The sequence below is a fragment of the Pelophylax lessonae genome (genome assembly GCF_965119305.1).
Source record: "Pelophylax lessonae genome assembly, chromosome: 4".
NCBI lineage: Eukaryota > Metazoa > Chordata > Amphibia > Anura > Ranidae > Pelophylax > Pelophylax lessonae.
This window is the reverse complement of record NC_138771.1, coordinates 497408028-497428495: the sequence shown is the minus strand read 5'-3', so window position 1 is coordinate 497428495 and position 20468 is coordinate 497408028. Positions and strand designations below refer to the sequence as shown.

Sequence of the window (20468 nt, the reverse complement as noted above, 5' to 3'; positions counted from 1 at the left end):
GTGTGGAATTTTAATTTTTGCCATTTAAAATCAGCAGCATTCTTCTCGTCTTTGCATTTTCTTTTACTGTGTTAACTTTTACTTTTTTTAACCACTTCAGTACAGGGCACTTTCACCCCCTTCCTGCCCAGACCAATTTTCAGCTTTCAGTGCTCTCACACTTTGAATGCCAATTACTCTCATGCAACACTGTACCCAAACAACATTTTTATAATTTTTTTTATACAAATAGAGCTTTCTTTTGGTGGTATTTAATCAACACTGGGTTTTTTATTTCTTTATCATACATCATGGGACACAGAGCAGCCATTATATTTATTATCTCGGTTATACACTACCTATAGGTGAATGGACACTGGCAACCAAAAAGACAGTAAGTCCCCTTCTATGTAATCCCTCCCATACAGGAAGTTCCTCAGTTTTTTTCGCCAGTGTCTTAGAGGTGATGGTCATAGTTGAAGAAGCTCTCCATATTTTTAAAGAAGAAAAAAGATTATGCTACAATCCCGGTTAATATCTCTGGATCCAAGGGGATTGACAATCCCATCCATTCTGAAAGTGGAAGACTAAAAGGATGGTACCTGAGCCTCGGTAAAGGGAAACCAGGTATTACCTGTAATGTGGCCCTCTTGGGCGCTGGACCCTGGGATCCAGACCCCTGGTAAGACTTACTCCAAAGGCGTTCCAGCAGGGTGCCCTACAGGTCCAAGAGAGTGGCCCCAAAAAATTGGGGGACCCGGTCCTTGAAGGTCGACGAGTGACACCCGCCGTAATGGGTGAAGATTGGATTCGAATTATAGGTAGACTGCTGCGGCGGGAATGGTAAGTTCACTTAAATTATGATGCACTGTTACCTTCTAATTTAACAGATACTGGGTGCCATGTTTTATGTTTCCACTAGAGGCAGTATGTGTATTCAGCTGTGGCCTGCGTACCTTTGGATGCTTGGATACCTTTTTCTGCTCTCAATCCCCCTGATGCTTGGTGGGCAGTGGGACTTTGCACATCCTGCCCACACATCCGCTTACTCTCTGTGGCTCAGGTTCAGGGAGCACCTTCAGTGGCCATCCCTGCGGCAAGAGATCGCGCGCGTGCACAAGCTCAGCCAATTTACATGCACATGGAGCGAGGGGGTGTGTCTGTGACGTGTTGGCGTGCACATGGCATGCGGACGTGCGCGTAGCACGCCGCACATATGCAGTGAGGGGCAGAGATGGTGCAGCATTTGAGGAGTGTTCCCGGCGGCGTGAGCTTCTGTCATGGATGGGACAGAGAGCAGCTGGGTGCATAAGGCACTGTGGGTGGATGTTTACAGGCACTGACAGGTTCTGTTACTTTGGGATAACTGTGCTGTGTGTATGATAAGTTGTTACAACTTGGCACAAGCTTTAAGAATACTAAAGTAAGTACCTCAAGTTTTCTACGTCCACACCCAGGGTTTTTGGCCAAGGTGGTGTCCGCTTTTCATCTAAAATCAGAACATTATTATGCCTGTCTTCTTTCCAAATCCTCAAACAGCAGAGAAAAAGTTGTTACATTCGCTCGATGTAGTACGTGCATTTAAGGTCTATTTGAAGATGTCAGCCCAGATTCGGAAGATCAACCTTTTGTTCATGCTTCCAGAAGGGCCCAGGAAAGGGCAGGAAATTGTAGATCTACAACTTCTCAGTTGATTCACCAGGTCATTATCCAGTGGTATGGTTTAAAGGGGAAGGTTCCTTTTCTGATAAAGGCACATTCTACCAGAAGAGTAGGTGCTTCTTGGACAGTTCGCCATCAAGCTTCTATGGCTCAGATTTTCAGGGCCGCTACTTGGTCTTTGGCACATATGTTCTCTAGATTCTATCAGGTGGATGTTAGGACTCGGGAGGCATTTGGCCGCAGTCTGCTGCAGGCAGCTATGTAGCTCTTTTCAGTCTGATGGCATTTTTTTTGTATTTAGTGTCCCCCTCCCATCAAGTGCATTGCTTTGGGATGTCCCAGATAGTAATTATTATGGCTGCTCTGTGTCCGATGATGTACGATAAAGAAAATTGGATTTTTCCTACAGCTTACCCGTAAAATCCTTTTCTTGGAGTACATCACAGGTCACAGAGGTCCCTCCCCTCTTGTCTGGGATGTTTTATTGCTTGCTACAAAACGGAGGTACTTCCTGTATGGGAGGGATTATATAGAGAGGGACTTCCTGTTTTTTTTGGTTGCCAGTATCCATTCACCTATAGGTGGCGTATAACCCAGAGAGTAATTATTATGGCTGCTCTGTGTCCCGTGATGTACTCCAAGAAAAGGGTTTTACAGGTAAGCTGTAGGAAGAATCCAATTTGTAATCTAAATGGAAAAAAGCCCACTTTTTTTCGTTTCAGTTATAAAATGTTACAAATAAGTAATTTTTGTTCATAAATTTGGGCCAAAATGTATACTGCTACATATCTTTGGTAAAAATATCCCAAATTAGTGGATATTATTTAGTCTGTGTGAAAGTTACTACAAGCCTATGGTGGCCTGTCTGATTTCTTGAGGCTGAGAAATGTCAGGATAGTAAAAATACCCCCTAAATGGACCCCTTTTTGGAAAGTAGAGAGTCCAGGGTATTTAGTAAGAGGCATGGTAAGTTGTAATTTTTTTCCCCACAATTCTTGGGAAAATTAAGAAACAATTTTTCTTTTCTTTTTTTTTTTTTTTTTAACCAAAATTGTCATAATACCAAGTTATTTCTCACACACAGCATATGCATACTTGCAATTACACCCCAAAATACATTCTGCTACTTCCCCTGAGTATGGCGATGCCACATAGAGAGAGAGGTCCAACATGCTAGGAGCACCGTCAGGCGCTCTAGGAACATAAATTACACATCTTATTTCCTGACTACCTATCACATTTTTGAATTCCCTGGAGCATCAGGACAGTGGAATTACACACAAAATGACCCCATTTTGGAAAGCAAACACCCCAACGTATATTCTATGAGGCATAATGAGTCTTTTGAACATGTAATTTTTTTCTACAAGTTTTTGGAAAATGTGGAAAGAAAATGAAAACCTATTTTCTCTTACGTCCTCCGACAGTCGCCGCCTCTTCATATTCGTCACATATGGGGGTATTAGACTTTGCTCCGAAGGAGTAGCTAGGCAACAGAATATGTTAACATTAAAGCTTTTAACACATCCCACCCTCAAGGGGTGGTCCCCTCAGTCAATACCCTCCTACTTCCTGCAACCAGATCTCAGTTTCAATGTCTAGCTTGTCAGGAGTGGCTGGCTCTCTCTGTGCTGGGGCTTTGTGCCCCAGACTCTTTCTTCTTTTTTGATTTTTTGTTTGAGTTTTCTCTCTACCTTTACTTAGCTGTTCTTTTTGTCAGCGTTAGTTAGTTCTTCGGATGAAGAGGATCATGCGGGCTGGGTCTCGGGCTGATCCCCCTGGTCGCAGGTCGTGGGTCAGTGGCTTCCCAGCCTGCCATCGAGCGTTCAGCCAGGTAACGCTCCTGGCACAGTGAACGACCCATCCCTGTTCGGTGCAGGGATGATTGGTGAGGTGGCTACCTCACTGGACGCTGTGCGGTTTCTTAACCCCCATTCTGTGCGTCTTGTATGCGACTCTCCCTGCCTCATGTGCAGCGGCTTGTTCGCCTGTGCGGGTCCCCCATGCCATTGTGAGGTAAGTGTATCTATGTGGGGACCTGTCTGTCTGGGGGGGTGTCAGTCTGGGACTGTGTAACCTGCCTCTGTTCACACTGTTTGTCTCCCTATCACTCGGCTGCATGCTGTGGGCTGCAAGGGGGGGGGGAGCTGTGTGACACTATGTGTGTCAGCCTTGTCAGTGTGAGAAGCTGTGTGCTGTGGGGCATGTTTTTGGGCATGTTTGGGCACTATACAGCTATCGCTGCGGCGATCTGACATGTTTTTTTATAATGACATGTGTGCATTACTGTACTGTGGAGCGGCGGTTTCGGCGCCAAACGGCGCCATTTTGCCTGCACTCGCTCCGGCCGCATGTTCTACATGCATGGCGGCCATTTTCTTGTAGCCTCCCATAGGCTTTCATAGAGCGCCCTGGCAGCATCGCTTCCTCTTCTCCAGGAACACCGATCGAGGCAGCAGCAGCGGCGAGGGTCTCCTCAGGTTATATCCTTCCTATCCATTGCCTGTGTCAGTTTTATTGTCCCTGTGGGGGTCTCATTGTGCTTGTGTGTGGTGCGGTGGGCTGCGCTCGCCACGCTTGTTAAAGGGGCAGTTAACCCTTTATTATCCGGCATTTGTAATAGGGGCAATGGATTCTCAGGAGGGCAAATTTCCTACCGCCTTGGTGGAAAGCCAGGGGACCGCTGTTCCCCCCCAGGGGGGGATTTAGCCACTATTGTGGCTGGCCTTGCTGCTCAGGTGCAGATGCTGGTGGCTGCTCAATCTACTAAAAGACCCAGAGTTTCTCTTTCCTCTGATTCTGAGGGTGAAGGTGATGGGGCTGTTATGGCGGGGGCCTCCTTATCGGGGTCCCGCTCCTCCCTGGATCTAGTGGGGTCCGAGGTGGAGGCTGAAGTTGAAGGGGTTGATAATTCTCCCCCTGGCTCGCCTGAAGAGCTCGCAATCATGGATGAATTGATTGCTTCCATAAAACAAACGCTGCGTTTGCAGGATGAAGTGTGTCCCCCCGCTGCCTTGGCGGCTTATGGGACGCAGAGAAAACGCAGGACGCCGCAGGTTTTTCCCTGCAATGATGATTTTCAGCGCGCCGTTAAGGAACAATGGCGCAATCTGCGCAAACCTTTTGCTGTACCAAGTAGGTTCAAGCTGCGTTATCCTTTCTCGCCTTCCACTGATGAAAGGTGGTGTGTACCACCCCCAGTGGATCACGCAATTGCGGTTTTAAACAAATCCACTGCGATTCCTGCAGAGGATTCCCCTGTGTTCCGTGATGCCACGGATAGGAGATTGGAGTCTCTTGCCCGTCATACTTATTCTGTTACGGGTTCTATGCTTAAGGCTCTGTTTGCCTCTCTCATGGCGGCCCAGGCGGTCGCAAGTTGGACGCAGATGCTTAGGCGCGTCCTAGTGGCCGATTCGGCCTCGCCGGCGACCCTGGATATGGTGGATCAAATCCACCAGGGTGTCATGTATCTGTGTGATGCGGACTTGGACCTAGTCCCGTTGGCTGCACGTGTGCACAGCGTGGCGGTGTTGTCTCGCCGTCTGGTTTGGTTGAAATGTTGGTCGGTGGACCAGTCTTCACGTAAGACCTTAGCCAATCTGCCTTATGATGGGTCTCGCCTTTTTGGGTAATCCTTGGATGTGTTGATTAAGGGGATCACCGGAGGTAAGAGCACTCTCTTACCCCATTTCCCCAAGGCTAAGGGGGCTTCTGGGAAGAAGCATGCTAATTTTCGGCCCCCTCAGGGGTCCTTTCGTGCCTTTCGGTCGCACTACAAGGACAAACCGTTCAAAGGTCAAGGCTCTCAGAAGAAGCCCTGGTCTGGTAAACAGAAGTCCGGTCAATCCGGATCCGCAGCCCATAACAGTGCGGCCTGAAGGGGCGCCCTCACCCAGTTTTGGGGTGGGGGGACGCTTGCTCGGTTTTCTTCAACCCTGGTTGGCCCGCGTGCGGGACAGATGGGTTCAGGAGATCGTTCGATCTGGTTACAAGATCGAGTTTCTCTCTCGGCCGGAGAGCAGATTTTTTCCCTCAAATCTTCAACTGTCTCCAGAGCGTTTACGGGACCTGCACCTGGCGGTGCGGGACCTGCGGGCTCAGGGAGTGGTAGTTCCGGTGCCTCATCGGGACAGATTTCGGGGGTTTTATTCCAATCTGTTCACCGTGCCCAGAAAGGAGGGCAAGGTTCGTCCAATTCTGGACTTGAAGGCTCTGAACCGCTCTGTGCGGGTTCGCAAGTTCCGCATGGAATCCCTGCGGTCGGTGGTGGCTGCCCTGGTTCCGGGGGAATTCATGGCCTCCATCGATTTGAAGGATGCGTATCTTCACATTCCCATTTTCGAGGGTCACCAGAGGTACCTTCGATTTGCCATTGCGGAGGATCACTACCAGTTCGTGGCGTTACCCTTTGGTCTCGCCTCGGCTCCGCGGGTCTTCACCAAGGTGCTTGTACCGGTTCTGGCATTATTGAGGGCCCAGGGCATTTCTGTCCTGGGGTATCTGGACGACATTCTGGTTCGGTCTGCGACCAGCCAGGGTCTGGAGAAGGACCTGTCTGTCACGATGCAAACTCTGCAGGAGTTTGGTTGGACGATAAATTTTCCAAAGTTGACACTGAGTCCGTCGGTTCGTCTTCCCTACCTGGGAATGATTCTGGACTCGGTGCAGGCGAAGGTCTTCCTGCCGGAAGACAAACTCAGAACTCTTCAGGAGGAAGTCAGGTCCCTCAGGGACGTTCCGCACGCGTCTCTGCGGACTTGCATGAGATGTCTGGGATTGATGGTCTCGGCCTTCGAGGCGATTCCCTTCGCCCAGTTTCACACGCGGGGTCTCCAAGCGGAGATCCTGTCCATGTGGGACGGGCGACCTCAATCTCTGGATCTTCAAATCTCGTTGAGTCATCGCACCAGAAGAGACCTTCTGTGGTGGCTCCAGTCCCCGATGGTGTCCGGGGGCAAGTCGTTTCGTCCTATCTCGTGGACGGTGATCACCACGGATGCCAGCCTGTCGGGCTGGGGTGGTGTTCTGGGTGTTCTGTCCGCCCAGGGAACTTTGTCGGAGGGGGGAGTCTTCCCTTCCGATCAACATTCTGGAATTGCGTGCGATAAATCTCTGTCTTCATTGCTGGACGGACCGGCTGCAGGGCTGCCCGGTTCGGGTGCAGACGGACAATGCCACGGCGGTGGCCTACATCAACCACCAAGGGGGCACCAGGAGTGCCCGAGCGGCTCGAGAAGTGGCCGACATTCTGTCTTGGGCCAAGACTCATGTCCCGGCGATAACGGCGGTTCACATTCCGGGGGTGGAGAACTGGCAGGCGGACTATCTGAGTCGCCAGACCCTGGATCAGGGGGAATGGTCTCTCCACCCGGCTGTCTTCCAGTTGTTGTGCGCGAAGTGGGGTCTTCCAGATGTGGACCTGTTCGCGTCTCGTCTCAACAACAAGGTGAGAAGGTTCGTGGCAAGGACGCGCGATCCTCGGGCAGACGCGTCGGACGCGTTAGTGGCCCCGTGGCATCAGTACAAGCTGATGTACGCGTTTCCACCGATTCAGTTGCTGTCCAGGTTCCTTCGCAGGTTACACTCGGAACGCAGCACGGTGATTCTTGTGGCACCGGACTGGCCTCGCCGGTCCTGGTACGCAGACCTCGTGAATCTGGCGGTCGACGCCCCGTGGCGTCTGCCTCTTCGAGACGATCTCCTGTCTCAAGGACCGATATACCATCCTGCTTTACAGTCGCTGGCTTTGACGGCCTGGCTGTTTAGACCGAGGTCCTGAAGGAGAAGGGTCTCTCCCCAGAGGTCGTTCATACTTTGATCAACGCGAGGAAGTCTTCCTCGGGGAAGGTTTATTACCGTACTTGGAAGGCCTATTTTGCCTGGTGTGAGTCCAGGGGGTTTTCACCCCGCACGTACTCGGTTTCCCGAGTGCTGTCCTTCCTTCAAACGGGTGTCGATCAGCGCTTGGCGCTGGCTACGATAAAGGGTCAGGTGTCTGCGCTGGCCGTTCTGTTTCAACGTCCCGTGGCTTCCAACTCCTTGGTTGGCACTTTTGTTCAGGGAGTGCGGCATCTGGTTCCTCCTAGGAGGGATCCTCTGCCCCCTTGGGACTTGAATCTCGTTCTATCTGTGTTACAACGTGCTCCTTTTGAACAGATCAGGGAGATCTCGTTGTCTATGTTGTCCAAAAAGGTCGCCTTTTTGGTTGCGATCACTTCGGCTCGCAGAGTGTCAGAGCTGGCGGCTTTGTCCTGCAAGTCTCCGTATCTGGTTGTTCATTTGGATAAGGTGGTCTTGCGACCTAATCCTTCTTTTCTTCCGAAACGAGTTTCGGAATTCCATCTTAATGAGGATATTGTCTTGCCTTCGCTGTGCGCGAAGCCTAAACATCCAAAGGAGGTGAGATTACATTCTTTGGATGTTGTTCGGGCGATAAGGGTTTACCTTAAATCGACTGAGTCTTTTCGAAAGACGGACTCCTTGTTTGTTCTTCCAGAGGGTCCTTGGAAGGGCATGGCGGCGTCGGCCTCTACCATCGCCAAATGGATCAGGCAGACCATTGAACAGGCCTATGCCTTGCAGGGGAAGGTTCCTCCTGTGCCTGTGAAGGCGCACTCTACTAGATCTCGGAGTACGTCTTGGGCCTGTCGTCATGGGGCTTCTGTAGCCCAGGTGTGTAAGGCGGCGACTTGGTCGACCGTGCACACTTTCACAAAATTCTACAAAGTAGATGTTCAGGCATCGGCGGATGCTTCCTTTGGCCGCAAGGTTCTTAGTGCGGCAATTCCCTAGGGTCCCTTGTTGGGGACCTCTGGCTGTTGGGATAGGTTTTTTATCCCCTGGTTATTTGTCTTTTCCTGGGTTGTTGCTCCTGTTGAGCACTTGTTTTTCCTGTAGCCCAGCTGGTTTCCTTCCTTTGGTAAGGTTCCTTTCTTTGATGCGGAGACTGCGTTGCCTTTCGGCGCGGATGCGTTTCCCACCCCTCATGTTTGCACTGCTTTGGGACGTCCCCATATGTGACGAATATAAAGAGGCGGCGACTGTCGGAGGACGTAAGAGAAAACGGAATTTTTGTAAAATCTTACCTGTAAAATTCCTTTCTCTGAGTCCTCCGACAGTCGCCGCCCCCGCCCCTCTTTTGGGGTTTGGTTGTATACTCTATTGCTATTCCACTGAAACTGAGATATGGTTGCAGGAAGTAGGAGGGTATTGACTGAGGGGACCACCCCTTGAGGGTGGGATGTGTTAAAAGCTTTAATGTTAACATATTCTGTTGCTTAGCTACTCCTTCGGAGCAAAGTCTAATACCCCCATATGTGACGAATATGAAGAGGCGGCGACTGTCGGAGGACTCAGAGAAAGGAATTTTACAGGTAAGATTTTACAAAAATTCAGTTTTTTTTTTTTTTTTTTTTTTTTTACACAAAGTTGTCAATTCATAAGATATTTCTAACACACAGCATATACATAGGAAAAATTACTCTCCAAAATCCATTCTGCTACTCCTCCCGAGTATGGTGATACCACATGTGTGAGACTTTTACACAGCTTGGCCATATACAGAGGCCTAACATCCAAGTAGCACCTCCAGATGTTCTAGGAGCATAAATTACACCTATAATTTCTTGACAACCTATCACACTTTTGAAGGCCCTGGAGCACCAGGACAATGGAAACGCCCACAAAATGACCCCACTTTGGAAAGCAAACACCCCAACGTATAATCTATTAAAGGGCTGCAGATAGGTACTTTGGTACTCTGATGGGCTGCAGAGAAGTGCCTGGGTACTCTGATGGGCTGGAGACAGGTATTTGGGTACTCTGGGCTGGAGAAAGGTATTTGGGTACTCTGGGCTGGAGAAAGGTATTTGGGTACTCTGGGCTGGAGACAGGTACTCGGGTACTCTGGGCTGGAGAAAGGTACTCGAGTACTCTGATGGTCAGCAGATAGGTACTTGGGTACTCTGATGGGCTGCAGATAGGTACTCCGGTACTCTGATGGGCTGGAGACAGGTACTTAGGTACTCTGATGGGCTGGAGACAGGTACTCAGTACACTGAATTTCTGGAGACAGGTACTCGGTACTCTGGGCTCGAGACAGGTACTTGGGTTCTCTGATGGGCTGGAGACAGGTACTCAAGTACTCTGATGGGCTGCAGATAGGTACTTGGGTACTCTGAGAGGTTGTGGCAGGTACTCAGGTACTCCGATGGGCTGGTGACAGCTACTCTGATGGGCTAGTGACAGGTCCTCTTTATTACTGGGATGTGTTTTACTATGTACTGTAATCGGTAACTAGCTGTTACCGCAATCTCCTCCTCACACAGGATCGGTTTGTGAGGTGGAGAACCCGGTAACACTAGTTACTGTGGCTTGTTTGCATTCTGTGATCGCCTGTGGTTGGACACAGCTGGTCACGTGGTAAAGAGCCAATTTCATTGGCTCTTTACCCTGATCAGGAATGGACTGTGTCATCGCCACTCTGCGTGCCCCCGGGGGGCGTGCATGAGCGGTGTGCACAAGGACAGTGCATGTGACTGGCTATGATTGGACACAGCCGGTCACTTGGTAAAGAACCATTTTTATTTGCTCTTTACACTGATCGGGGATGGGCTGTGTCCTGAGGGACACGCCTCATCCCTGATCGCCGCGCTGCGTGCCAAGAATGGGCGGACGTCCTATGACGCCCGCCGGGAGGGGAAGGACTGTTCCTGCCGGCGTCATTTTACAATGCGCTGGTAGGAAAGTGTTTAAAGACCTGCAGGAAGCAGCACCATCCTAACATAGCGATAAATTGGCAGTTATAAAATACTTTAAAGTGTTACCTAACCCAGGACCCTGCATTCACTATATCTGTTCTCCCACAGTACACAAAATATGGAAATGCTATTATTTTAGTAAATATAAACTGATAAAAAATACATTTTCTCATCAGCAGTATATAACAGTCTTGTGACTTCTATTATATCGTAGTAAAGCTTGTAGGAAGAGTTTTCATACTGCACTGAGCAATCCTAGAAGGATCCAGGACCCCTGACCCTCTGTCTGGACAGTGGTGATTGGCCCTGTGCTGATCACTTGCACTCTCCCAAGAAAAAAACACAACAAACTGAGCATGTGCAGCCTGACTCCTAAGGCTCTGTACTATCCAGGCATGTTCTGGAGTCAGTGGAAGAAGGGGAGGATCAGAGAAGACAGAATCAAACAGCCTTTTAGCACAGTGCAGAGGATTAACCCCTTAGGTTCCACATTGAGTGTAACAAACATGCTTTACTACATATATAGACTGATTTTACTGTTGTGGGTTTAGTAACATTTAAGAATATATCAATTTTTGTACCAGAAGTTCTTCTTTCTTTCTACTTTTTTTTGTTTTTACTTTTCCTAACTTTTTTTCTGGGGGTATTGATATAGGTCATTACAATGCAGTTGCTGAAATATTTCAGTCAGTGCTAAGTTGGCTGTTTAACATTTGCCATAGTCACATGCCATCTGTTTTGGTGCTAGAATAGGAATCTTTGCATTCTTAACATCTTTAGATGCATTTTGAATTCTTTGCAAGTATCTAAAATATGTAAACTAGGGATTGCAACATTTAATGCAACATACAGCTTGCGATTTGATCAAAAATAATTTTGAGACAGCCAGTTACAGGAGCAGGGGGATTTGAAAACAAGGGGATATCTCAGCCGCAACGTGAAGAGAGAATTGGGTTTTTAGTGCTTGATGCTTATTCTGGCTACTAGCATATTTAAATGGAAGAATCATTTAAAGGTTTTTGTAAACCTTTCCCAGGGTAATCCATCTACTTTGAGCACTATGCAATTTATATTTATTTTATTTTTTTGCGGTATTTATTTAGTGCCCTCAATTTACGAAGCACTTTACATATTGTACATTCACATCAGTCCCTGCCCTTAATGAGCTTGCAATCTAAGGTATCTGGCATTCTTACATAGACATACCAAGGCCAATAAACCTAACATGTCTTTACAGTGTGAGAGGAGACCAGAGTACCTAGAGGAAACCCACGCATGCCCAGGGAGAGCATGCAAAATGTAATATAAATATAAATATTTTTTTTTCAACCATTTTTATCTCCCATTAATAGCTCAGTGCTGCTTGCCTGCAACCTCTTTTTAGCCACTTCTTGTCTACATGCATTCCAGTGTTGGCTGCAGAGCAGGTTTCTTGATGGTGAGAAAAGTGGACCATGCAGCATAATGTGTGTTGAAACAATCACTCGTAGGCTCCATCTGGAGCCCATGTAGCAAGGTGTCAATGCAGAAGCACAAATACAAGGCAGGGACAAAGCCTTCACATCCTGTAGCAGGAAGTGTCTGAACAAGGAACTTTATGGGAGGATCATCAGGAAATATTTTAATAAAAGCTGCAGATTTATCATTGATAATATTACTTTTGAATTTACATTAACATGTTGAAGTTTGTATAAGAATTGAGTTTTTGGTTCACATTTATTTTCAATAAACTTCAGCATGGCTTATATTGCAGTAGAATTGTATAATGGTTATTGTAATTCTATGTTTTAACCCTGGCCTCCGTGAGGAATAGTCCCAAGTTTAATATTGTTGCCTGGATCTTCAGCATTGAATATGTTAAGGTATGAGTGGTCTCACCCTGCAAATGACCTTAGAGTCGCCACCGATCTGGCCTATTAAATAGAAAAAGAGATAAAGCTGGCCACACACTCGTCAGTTAACCCTTCTCCACAAGCTAAGAGGTGTTTTCAGACGTCAAACACGTCTTGTCTCCTGGGACTTCCTGCTCTGCCCTTTCTCCCTGAAAGGGCCCATTTTACGGCTGCAGGTATTTTTGGAACTCGGGTCTGTCCTGTGTGCGTAAGAGTCTTCCATGGGTCCTGTTGCGGCCAGAAGTTCTGATTAATTAAAGGGCAGTAAAACACCACCATAAACTGAGAGGTGTGTTCATCCCTGTGGCCAGGCCAGCCGCACTCTTGCGGTCGTGTGCGGTTTTGCTCACCAGTCACAGAGGGAAAACTGTAAAACTATTGTGAACTGTGGGTTTGGGATATGGGATATCAGGTAACTTGGATGGAAATAGATTGTTTTTTTTTATTTTTATTTTTTTTATTATTTTGGTTTTATCATTTTGGTTTTTGTGTATACACAATGTTGGCACTTTCTTTACCTGTATTACTCTCTAAAAAGTTACATAGTCTTTATCTTAGTCAGTCACAGGTGGGGGCTCCTTCCCCTGTCAGCATGCATAGACAAGCAAGTGTCAAAATAATTTGTGACAGGTTTGTCTTATAGTGGGCCTAAACTAGGGAGTGTCTAACCTGTGGCCCAAGACCGCTATGAATGCGGACTAACGCAAAAATCGTAAACTTTTTTGTAAAAATGCCATTACACTTCTCAAACACATGCTGCCGAAGAAAAAAATTGACAGTGCGTCTTTATTATCTTTTATAAAAGTTATCTTCCCATTGAAAAATATACTCCTTTCCATGATCACACCTTATTCATATAGTTGTGAGCAACTATTTTCATGGATGAAGCACACAAAGAGCAAAATTAGAATCAATAGATCTCAGCATCTTGAGAATTCAGTGAGAATTGCTACTACATCCAGTTTTTCTGCTCATCGGCTATCCTTATTGTTGGTGTATTTTATGTTTGGCCAAAGACCATTCCTCTTCTTCCAATGTGGCCCAGGAATATCAAAAAGTTGGACAACCCTGGCCTAAATTTTCAATGCAAACTACATTAAAAGAGAAGTATAAGATTTTTTTTTTTTTTAAATCATACTTACCTAGGTGGATTCAGCATCGATTCAATTCTGCATCTGTCCCCAACCATGATAAAGGCTGAGAATTGAGCGATCAAACACTGCTGATCGCTCAATTCTCCCCACCGCTCTGAACAGAGAGCGGTGACTGTCAGTCACCACTGTCTGCTCTGCCCCTCCAGTGCTCACTGGAGCGCTGGGCTGTGGAGGGGGCGGGAGTGGCTGTCCCAGCTCTCAGCTGCTTAATGAGAGGCTGAGCCGAGTGGCTGTCCAGGCTCCTGGGTGGATCCCGACTATATGGTCGTGATCATTCCTCAGCCTGGACTGGCCCTGTGATGTCAGCTGATGCCCGCTGTTGGCTGAAAACATGTCACAGGTGTGCAGAACGAACTGCACTCCTGTGATCCACAGGAGAAATACTGACAAACTATCTGGCTGTACTTTTTAAATTCTTTGCGTTTTCTTTTTTTTTTTAAATCCTTTTTATTTGGTTTTAAACAAAAGCAAGTAAAGCATACAGGAACAAAAACATTTGCCATTACTGCATAATGAAAACAACAAGAGAGAAGATTGAGCAAACGTATCACACATGCAATATTATGATAAACAGGATGAAAAATTATCACTTAACCACCAAAACATTCCTAGCAATCACTCTTATACTGCATATATGGAAAGGGCTTGACAAAATGGAGGCCAAGGTAGCGGGTCTCATGCATACCACCAGAAATGCCATTAGAGGAGATTCCGCTCCTTGGGAGGCGCCCCTGTAGGGAGCATACTGCGCCCCCCAAATAAACCCGGCTCCCACCCTACCGTACCCGCTCCCACACAGGCATGCCATTGAATATAATCACAACTCAGTTATTTCCATGTCCCATAACATAATCGCTTTTGAATTTTCTTTTAAATAACACCATTACCCAGCAAAACTTTTCAGATTCTCCCAGTGTGCTAGAATTGTGAGGAAGCGTGGCCACTGTCATCAGGTACTCTACACTTTTTTTGTGTGGTTTCGTATGAGACTAAGTGCCGATTATGGTCAGAGGTTTGTAGAAGAAGTGAGCACCAAGATATTACTGAAAGGTAATAGTAGACATACATACATACATACACATAGCCAACATGTTTTAGGGTTCCAAGAGGCCCCTTGACTATGCTGGACTGGAAAAGATGATTGATACATAGGCGTTTGGGAATTATGAGGTTTTATTGTTGAAAACCATTGACTGTTTTCGAAACACAACATTGTGAAGTCATGATAAAGGAGCATCTTGGAACCGCCTAAATGCATTTTTTTTTTTACTGCTACTGTAATTAATAAAGTTCATGTGGACTGTCAACAATATTTTGGCACACTCTTCTACAAAATATGAATTGTTACACTCACTTGACTGAGCCTCTGTTTCTGTTGTTTTTATTTAAAGGCTAAGCTCACTCTTACCTAAATGATAAATACATGTGAATTCATTTTTTTTAAAAACCGGAGCCTGGAAAGCATTGCACCCGCGATCAGCAGATCAAGCTCCTACACACACTGCCTACAGCTCTGTTGCCTGTATCTATGTATGGGCTGTCATTGCAGAGTTGAAAGAAGGGTAAATGGACTACAGGCATGTGCCGATCCGTGCACTCTCAGCGCATTCAAACTACAAGTATGGCTGATGGTACTTGTAGTTTATTCTTTCACAAGAAGCTGTGATTGAATGATGCGGCTGTGCGGGCAGACCCTCGCATAGCCATGCCCAAAGTGACAGCGAGTGCGGGTAGAGGAACTTCCGCCTGCTATCATGGGGGGGGGGGGGGGGGGAATCAAGGGGAGAAGCTGGAACAAGTAACATCTTCCAAAGGTGAACTTATCTTTAAAACATGTAACACTTTCCTCTTCCAGATTGAGAACCTGCAGGAGCAGTTAAGGGACAAGGAGAAGCAGCTGAGCAGCCTGAAGGAGAGAGTGAAATCTCTACAGGCAGATACCACCAACACAGACACTGCACTAACTACCCTGGAGGAGGCCCTGGCGGAGAAGGTGAGAGCCTCATCACACCATAGCTGTTAATGTGCATGGATTAAGGGGACTGACTAACCTGTATTAATGTTTTATCTGGGTTGATGCTAGTAGGTTACTGTCATGATAAAAATATGGGACATGCATTGCTGATAGGCACTTGATGTGGTTGTAAACCTCAGACATTAAATATAAACAAAGCAGATCCCTCTATAGTGTGTCTTTGTTTCAATTAAAAGAACCAAGTGTAATTTCTGTCTGCTGCTTTGTTCCTTTGCTAACAGCATGGGTCACTTCTGACAAGTTTTCCTGACACTAAGAGAAAAAAATGGTAAGAGGGGAGGAGTCACTAGCTGATTGATAGCCTTGGCTCTGTTCCTGTATGCTGTGCTCACTGAGCTCTGCAGAGTGTAACTTCAGCTCACTGCCCCCTTTTTATGGACTCTCAGACAAGCTTCATAGACTTTGAAAGGATGTAGAGAAGAGAAGACTCAGATAAAGCGGTACAACTCATGCAGGTTTTTTTTTTTTTTTAAATCTCTATGTATCATCTGAGAATATATAAGGGTTTACAACCACTTTAAAGACCAGTTGAGGTTTCAGGGTAACAAGTATCTTATTTTCTATGCATAGCAGCCTCAGGGAGAGTAGAAAATCCTGTGCCCTGAACTCTGCTGCCAAGTTGAGCCCTTGCTTTCTGTGTGGAAGAAATTGTCTCTCTACAGCAGTCTGATGCCCCTTTAGATTCGCAACTAGAGTTCTCCAATCAGCCAAGAGCTTGAGCTTTGCTGATAGGAGAGCTCTAGTTCTAACATATAGGGGGGAGTAAGGGGTCACTGCAGAAAGACTGCTGCTTCCACACAAAGATTAGGAGAAGACAAGCTATTTTACTGTAGCTGTGGCTGCTTTACCAGCTACACAATTGGTAACCATGTGAACTCTTACTGTTATATTGCCTCTGGAGTCAATTGGCAGAGTTTTACACTGAAGTTTAGTTGGGCATCACCTTAGGATAAACTAACAAATTTGGGTGGACTGACCCTTTAATCTGACTGTCTAATAAGAAAAAAACACTTCATGTTTGTTTCCCAGGAGAGAATTATTGAGCGTCTAAAGGAACAGCGGGACCGCGACGAACGTGAAAAGCAGGAAGAGATTGAATCTTGCAAGAAGGAGCTGAAGGAGCTTAAAGAGAAAGTCAGCCAATTACAGGGAGATCTGTCTGAGAAAGAGGTGAGAATGCCAGTCTGTCTATTCATCCATGAACCAGATCTCAAAGCCAGGGGTTTTTCTAAACATCTAAACAAAGAAAATAAGTCTTGCTATATTATTTTATGCCTTTAATCTGATCATTGGTTGATTGCAATCTGTGAATATCAATCAGAGGAGGCACCATTTTTCTTACTTTGTGAGGCAGAACCAGCAACGTATGATAATGCATTATTGTATGATCTGTCTGTTTTCACTGGGCCTTGATACAATGAGATTCCTTTTTCCCTGAATTATATGAATTATTGTCTTTTTTTTTTTTTTTAATTATCTTTTGGGTGAGCTCAGCCATCAGAAAAAAAAAACAATTCCAGACAATGAAAGCATGAATGAAGTGAAAAGAGGTAAAGTGGATTTTACAGAGTTTTCAAGGCTGGCTTAAGACCTAAAACAGCCCCTGGGCACAAGGACTGCTAGATAAGAGAGCATGAGAAATGGCATGGATCACTTCAAACTTCTATTTGTATTAAGACCTATCTACCTTGCTTAATGTGCTTCGTTTTAGGGAGCTCGCCAGCAGTAGGCAATCAGTGTATCTGGACAAGTTGCTGCAAGGCTGGAACTAGGTCTTCCTTGCAACACTTACCAATGAGGACTAAAGCTAGCCATAGATGGATTAAATCTTGGCCGGCTTAGCAGGGACCTGCTGAGATTCGATCCATTTACGGGCAGGCTGATTATACCTATCGATCGATTGGGTGCAACCAGCATATGCGATTATTGGCAGTGGCTATAGCTGCTAGCAGTAATCAGTGTGTTCTCTCAGCAGGGATGGCTCCCTGTGACTGCAGGAAGGAAATCGCTTAATCTATGAGGCCATAGATTGAGAGAGCTATACCCAGTTTGGTGGAAAGACATGAAACCTGCAGCTTGCTTGAACCTTTTAAATATGCTTTGAAATGCATATATGAGATTTGTTATGCTTGCCAGAGGATTTGTATTTTTATCCATTCAATCTTGAGATTTCCATGACCCTTCTACAAGGCACAGCCACAGGGATGATACCACTTTCTCTGTTACAATCCTCCAAGCAATTTTTTTTTTTAAAAGGGAGCCCTAGCCAGTGCTGCAGTACTCGCCTCCCCTTCAAGTGTCCTGTCATGAGTTGAATGACGTCAAGATCATATACTGTATGCACACTGCACCCTGTACTCATCGTGTAATGATGGCAGTCATCACCTTGATGCCGCTCTCTGCATCGAGGACCACCCACTGCTGGCAGAAGTTCTGAAGAAGAGGACCCTGTGTGTCATGTGGCTGACTTGAAAACAAAACAAGTGGTGGGAGCGTAAGGGCTCTTTCACATGGAGCGGACCGCATTGCGATCCGTTCTGGTGCTTTTTTTTTTTTTTTTCACAGAGCGGATGACACTTGTCATCCGCTCCGTATGTCCGCATATCATCCCATCCATTTGCGGATGATATACGGACATAATGTATGTCTATGGGCATTGCGGATGTCAGTGGATGACACCGCTGACATCCGATTTTGCTTCCTTTCCGCTTTTTCAACGGAACAAAAATAGGGTTCTGTTCCGTTCCAAAAAACGGAACAGAACTGAAAGGAAGAAAATCGGATGTTAGCGGATGGTCATCCGCTGACATCCGCAATGCCATTGACATACATTATGTCCGTAAATCATCCGCAAAAAAATAGGATGATTTGCGGACATACGGAGCGCCTGTGTGAAAGGGCCCAAAAGCAAAGTTTGAAATTGGGCTTTAGAGAATACACCAACCCGCCTGTTTTAGTAGTGAAGGAGGAGCAACTGACTGATGAGGTCATCTTCTTGCTCTTGTTGGTGTATTTTCATACAGTGCATCTGACAGTATACCAGAGTTGCCTCTCCCTTTCTCCAACTTATTGCTGCTTTTTAGGGGAAATATAGGGGCTGATATTGAGTCAGGAACAGGTACTTAGATTAGTTGCATTGAAAAAAAGTTAACTTGTTTATTTGAGAATACAGAGCTGCATTGATTTGTGTCTTTTATATTTTACTTGAAGTTCAACTTTAAACATTTAATTAAGATTTCAACGGTGGCCTATCCGAGGAATTGTAACCTCAAAAACAACATTTATTTTTCTTACAAAAAATAGTTGATTTTTGCTCAGATCACATTGGGCATCTGTTCTGGGATCAGTAAATGAAAATATTACCAGGTAAAGTTGCTCTCTAACATATTGGTGTTACTGTATTTTCTACAGTCCTCGCTTCTTGACCTTAAGGAGCATGCCTCTACCCTGGCCTCCTCTGGCCTTAAGAAGGATTCCAGATTGAAGAGCCTGGAGATCGCTCTGGAGCAGAGGAAGGAGGAATTTCTGAAGCTAGAGAACCAACTGAGGAAGGTGAGAAACTTGTGCTAAAATCTGTATACTTCCCCACCATGACAGCCAATCACACATTATGTACTATTCCCTCCTCACCATACAGAGATTTAAACTAATAACAGGGCTGCATGCTCCTCTGCTGTTCCAACCAATTACAGAGTTAATTATTAGTTTATAAATTGGTCAGTTAGTCCTATTTCAGGATTTTGTTGCCCCAGTTCCGATTATAGACACAGGTTTTAGTATCAATGCATATGGTTTTTGTAATAAAAATTACTTTTCTATCAACTAAAGAATGATATGCATACAATTATGTACTGTCATAATTTGCTTCCCTTAAAGCTACAGTCAGTTTGAAAGGTCTCTATTATAGCCTTACCTTGAATCAAGCATGTATCAAGTTCCTAAAATCTGTAGTTTGTCTTATACCACCAATATGTCCCTCAATAGGTCACAAGATATTATTTCCCAGCTCGCACAACCGTCCACCTTTGCTCTTTCTATATTGCATAGCGACTGGTTGTGTAACTTCCCTTTTTTGGTCTTAAAGGGCCTAGCTTCCATCCTTAAGGCTCCATGTACACGGGACGCTGGAAATGGCCGTTTAGGAGCAGTTGGGCGTTTTTTTCAGAAGCCCCTGAACCCATCTACATTTTATCTCATCTGTCCATGTACACAAGGTCGTTTACAGTCATTTGCAGGCAGTTGCGTTCAGGGACTTTTTTTAGAACGCAATTATTTGCGTTCGAACGTGTGTTTCCTGGGGTTTCAAACGCGTCCAAACGCGTCTGAACGCGTCCGAACGCGATGACCCGTTTAGCGTTCGCGTTTTTCCATTTTAAAGGGGAATCATTTTTTGACCTCTAGGAACGGTTCTAAACGCAAACGCCCGCTAAACGCTGCTAAACGCCCGCTAAACGCGGGTACAAACGCGACCGAACGGACGTTTCAAATGTCCTAAAAATTCCAGCATTCAAAGGGACTTTTAACAACGTCCCGTGTACATGGAGCCTTAATCATCAAAATTTTCAGTGGGTGCATTCTTTGTGAAGATCTCACGCAATTGCCCCATCCTGGTCTTGCAATTGGCAGCAGACTGGCAGTGATAAAAAACAGTGCTTGGTTCTGTCACAAAGCTATCCACCCATGTCACCGGAGTCCACATGAACTGAAGTTTAGTGAAGCTGAATGTGGTGTTCATGCTAAAATAAGAGTATTGGCTGTTTTACTTTTATGGCACAGCTAATAAACTATGGTGTTTCTTCACACTGCAGCATAGTTTTATAAAAATAGATGTGAGGGTCTACTGGGGGACAAAAAATAAATAAAAATAGTGCCTGCAACCTAGAATTTAAGTGATTGTAAATGATTACCTTGCAAAACAACACATTCAGTTTACATTAGAAATGAAAGGCAAAACATTAAAGAAAACATTCCCTCCTTTTTTTTA

General features: G+C 45.8%; 1 protein-coding gene across 13 annotated transcripts in view; it reads left to right on the top strand.

Annotated features, from left to right (window-relative positions):
• Nucleotides 1–20468, top strand: part of ERC1 (ELKS/RAB6-interacting/CAST family member 1) — a 468899-nt gene that overhangs the window by 207156 nt on the left and 241275 nt on the right. For all 13 annotated transcript variants that reach the window (XM_082255729.1, XM_082255727.1, XM_082255726.1 and 10 more), the window contains 3 exons: nucleotides 15305–15442; nucleotides 16514–16654; nucleotides 18896–19036. In XM_082255729.1, coding sequence (XP_082111855.1) covers nucleotides 15305–15442; nucleotides 16514–16654; nucleotides 18896–19036 — 420 coding nt within the window. The remainder of the gene's footprint in view (nucleotides 1–15304; nucleotides 15443–16513; nucleotides 16655–18895; nucleotides 19037–20468) is intronic.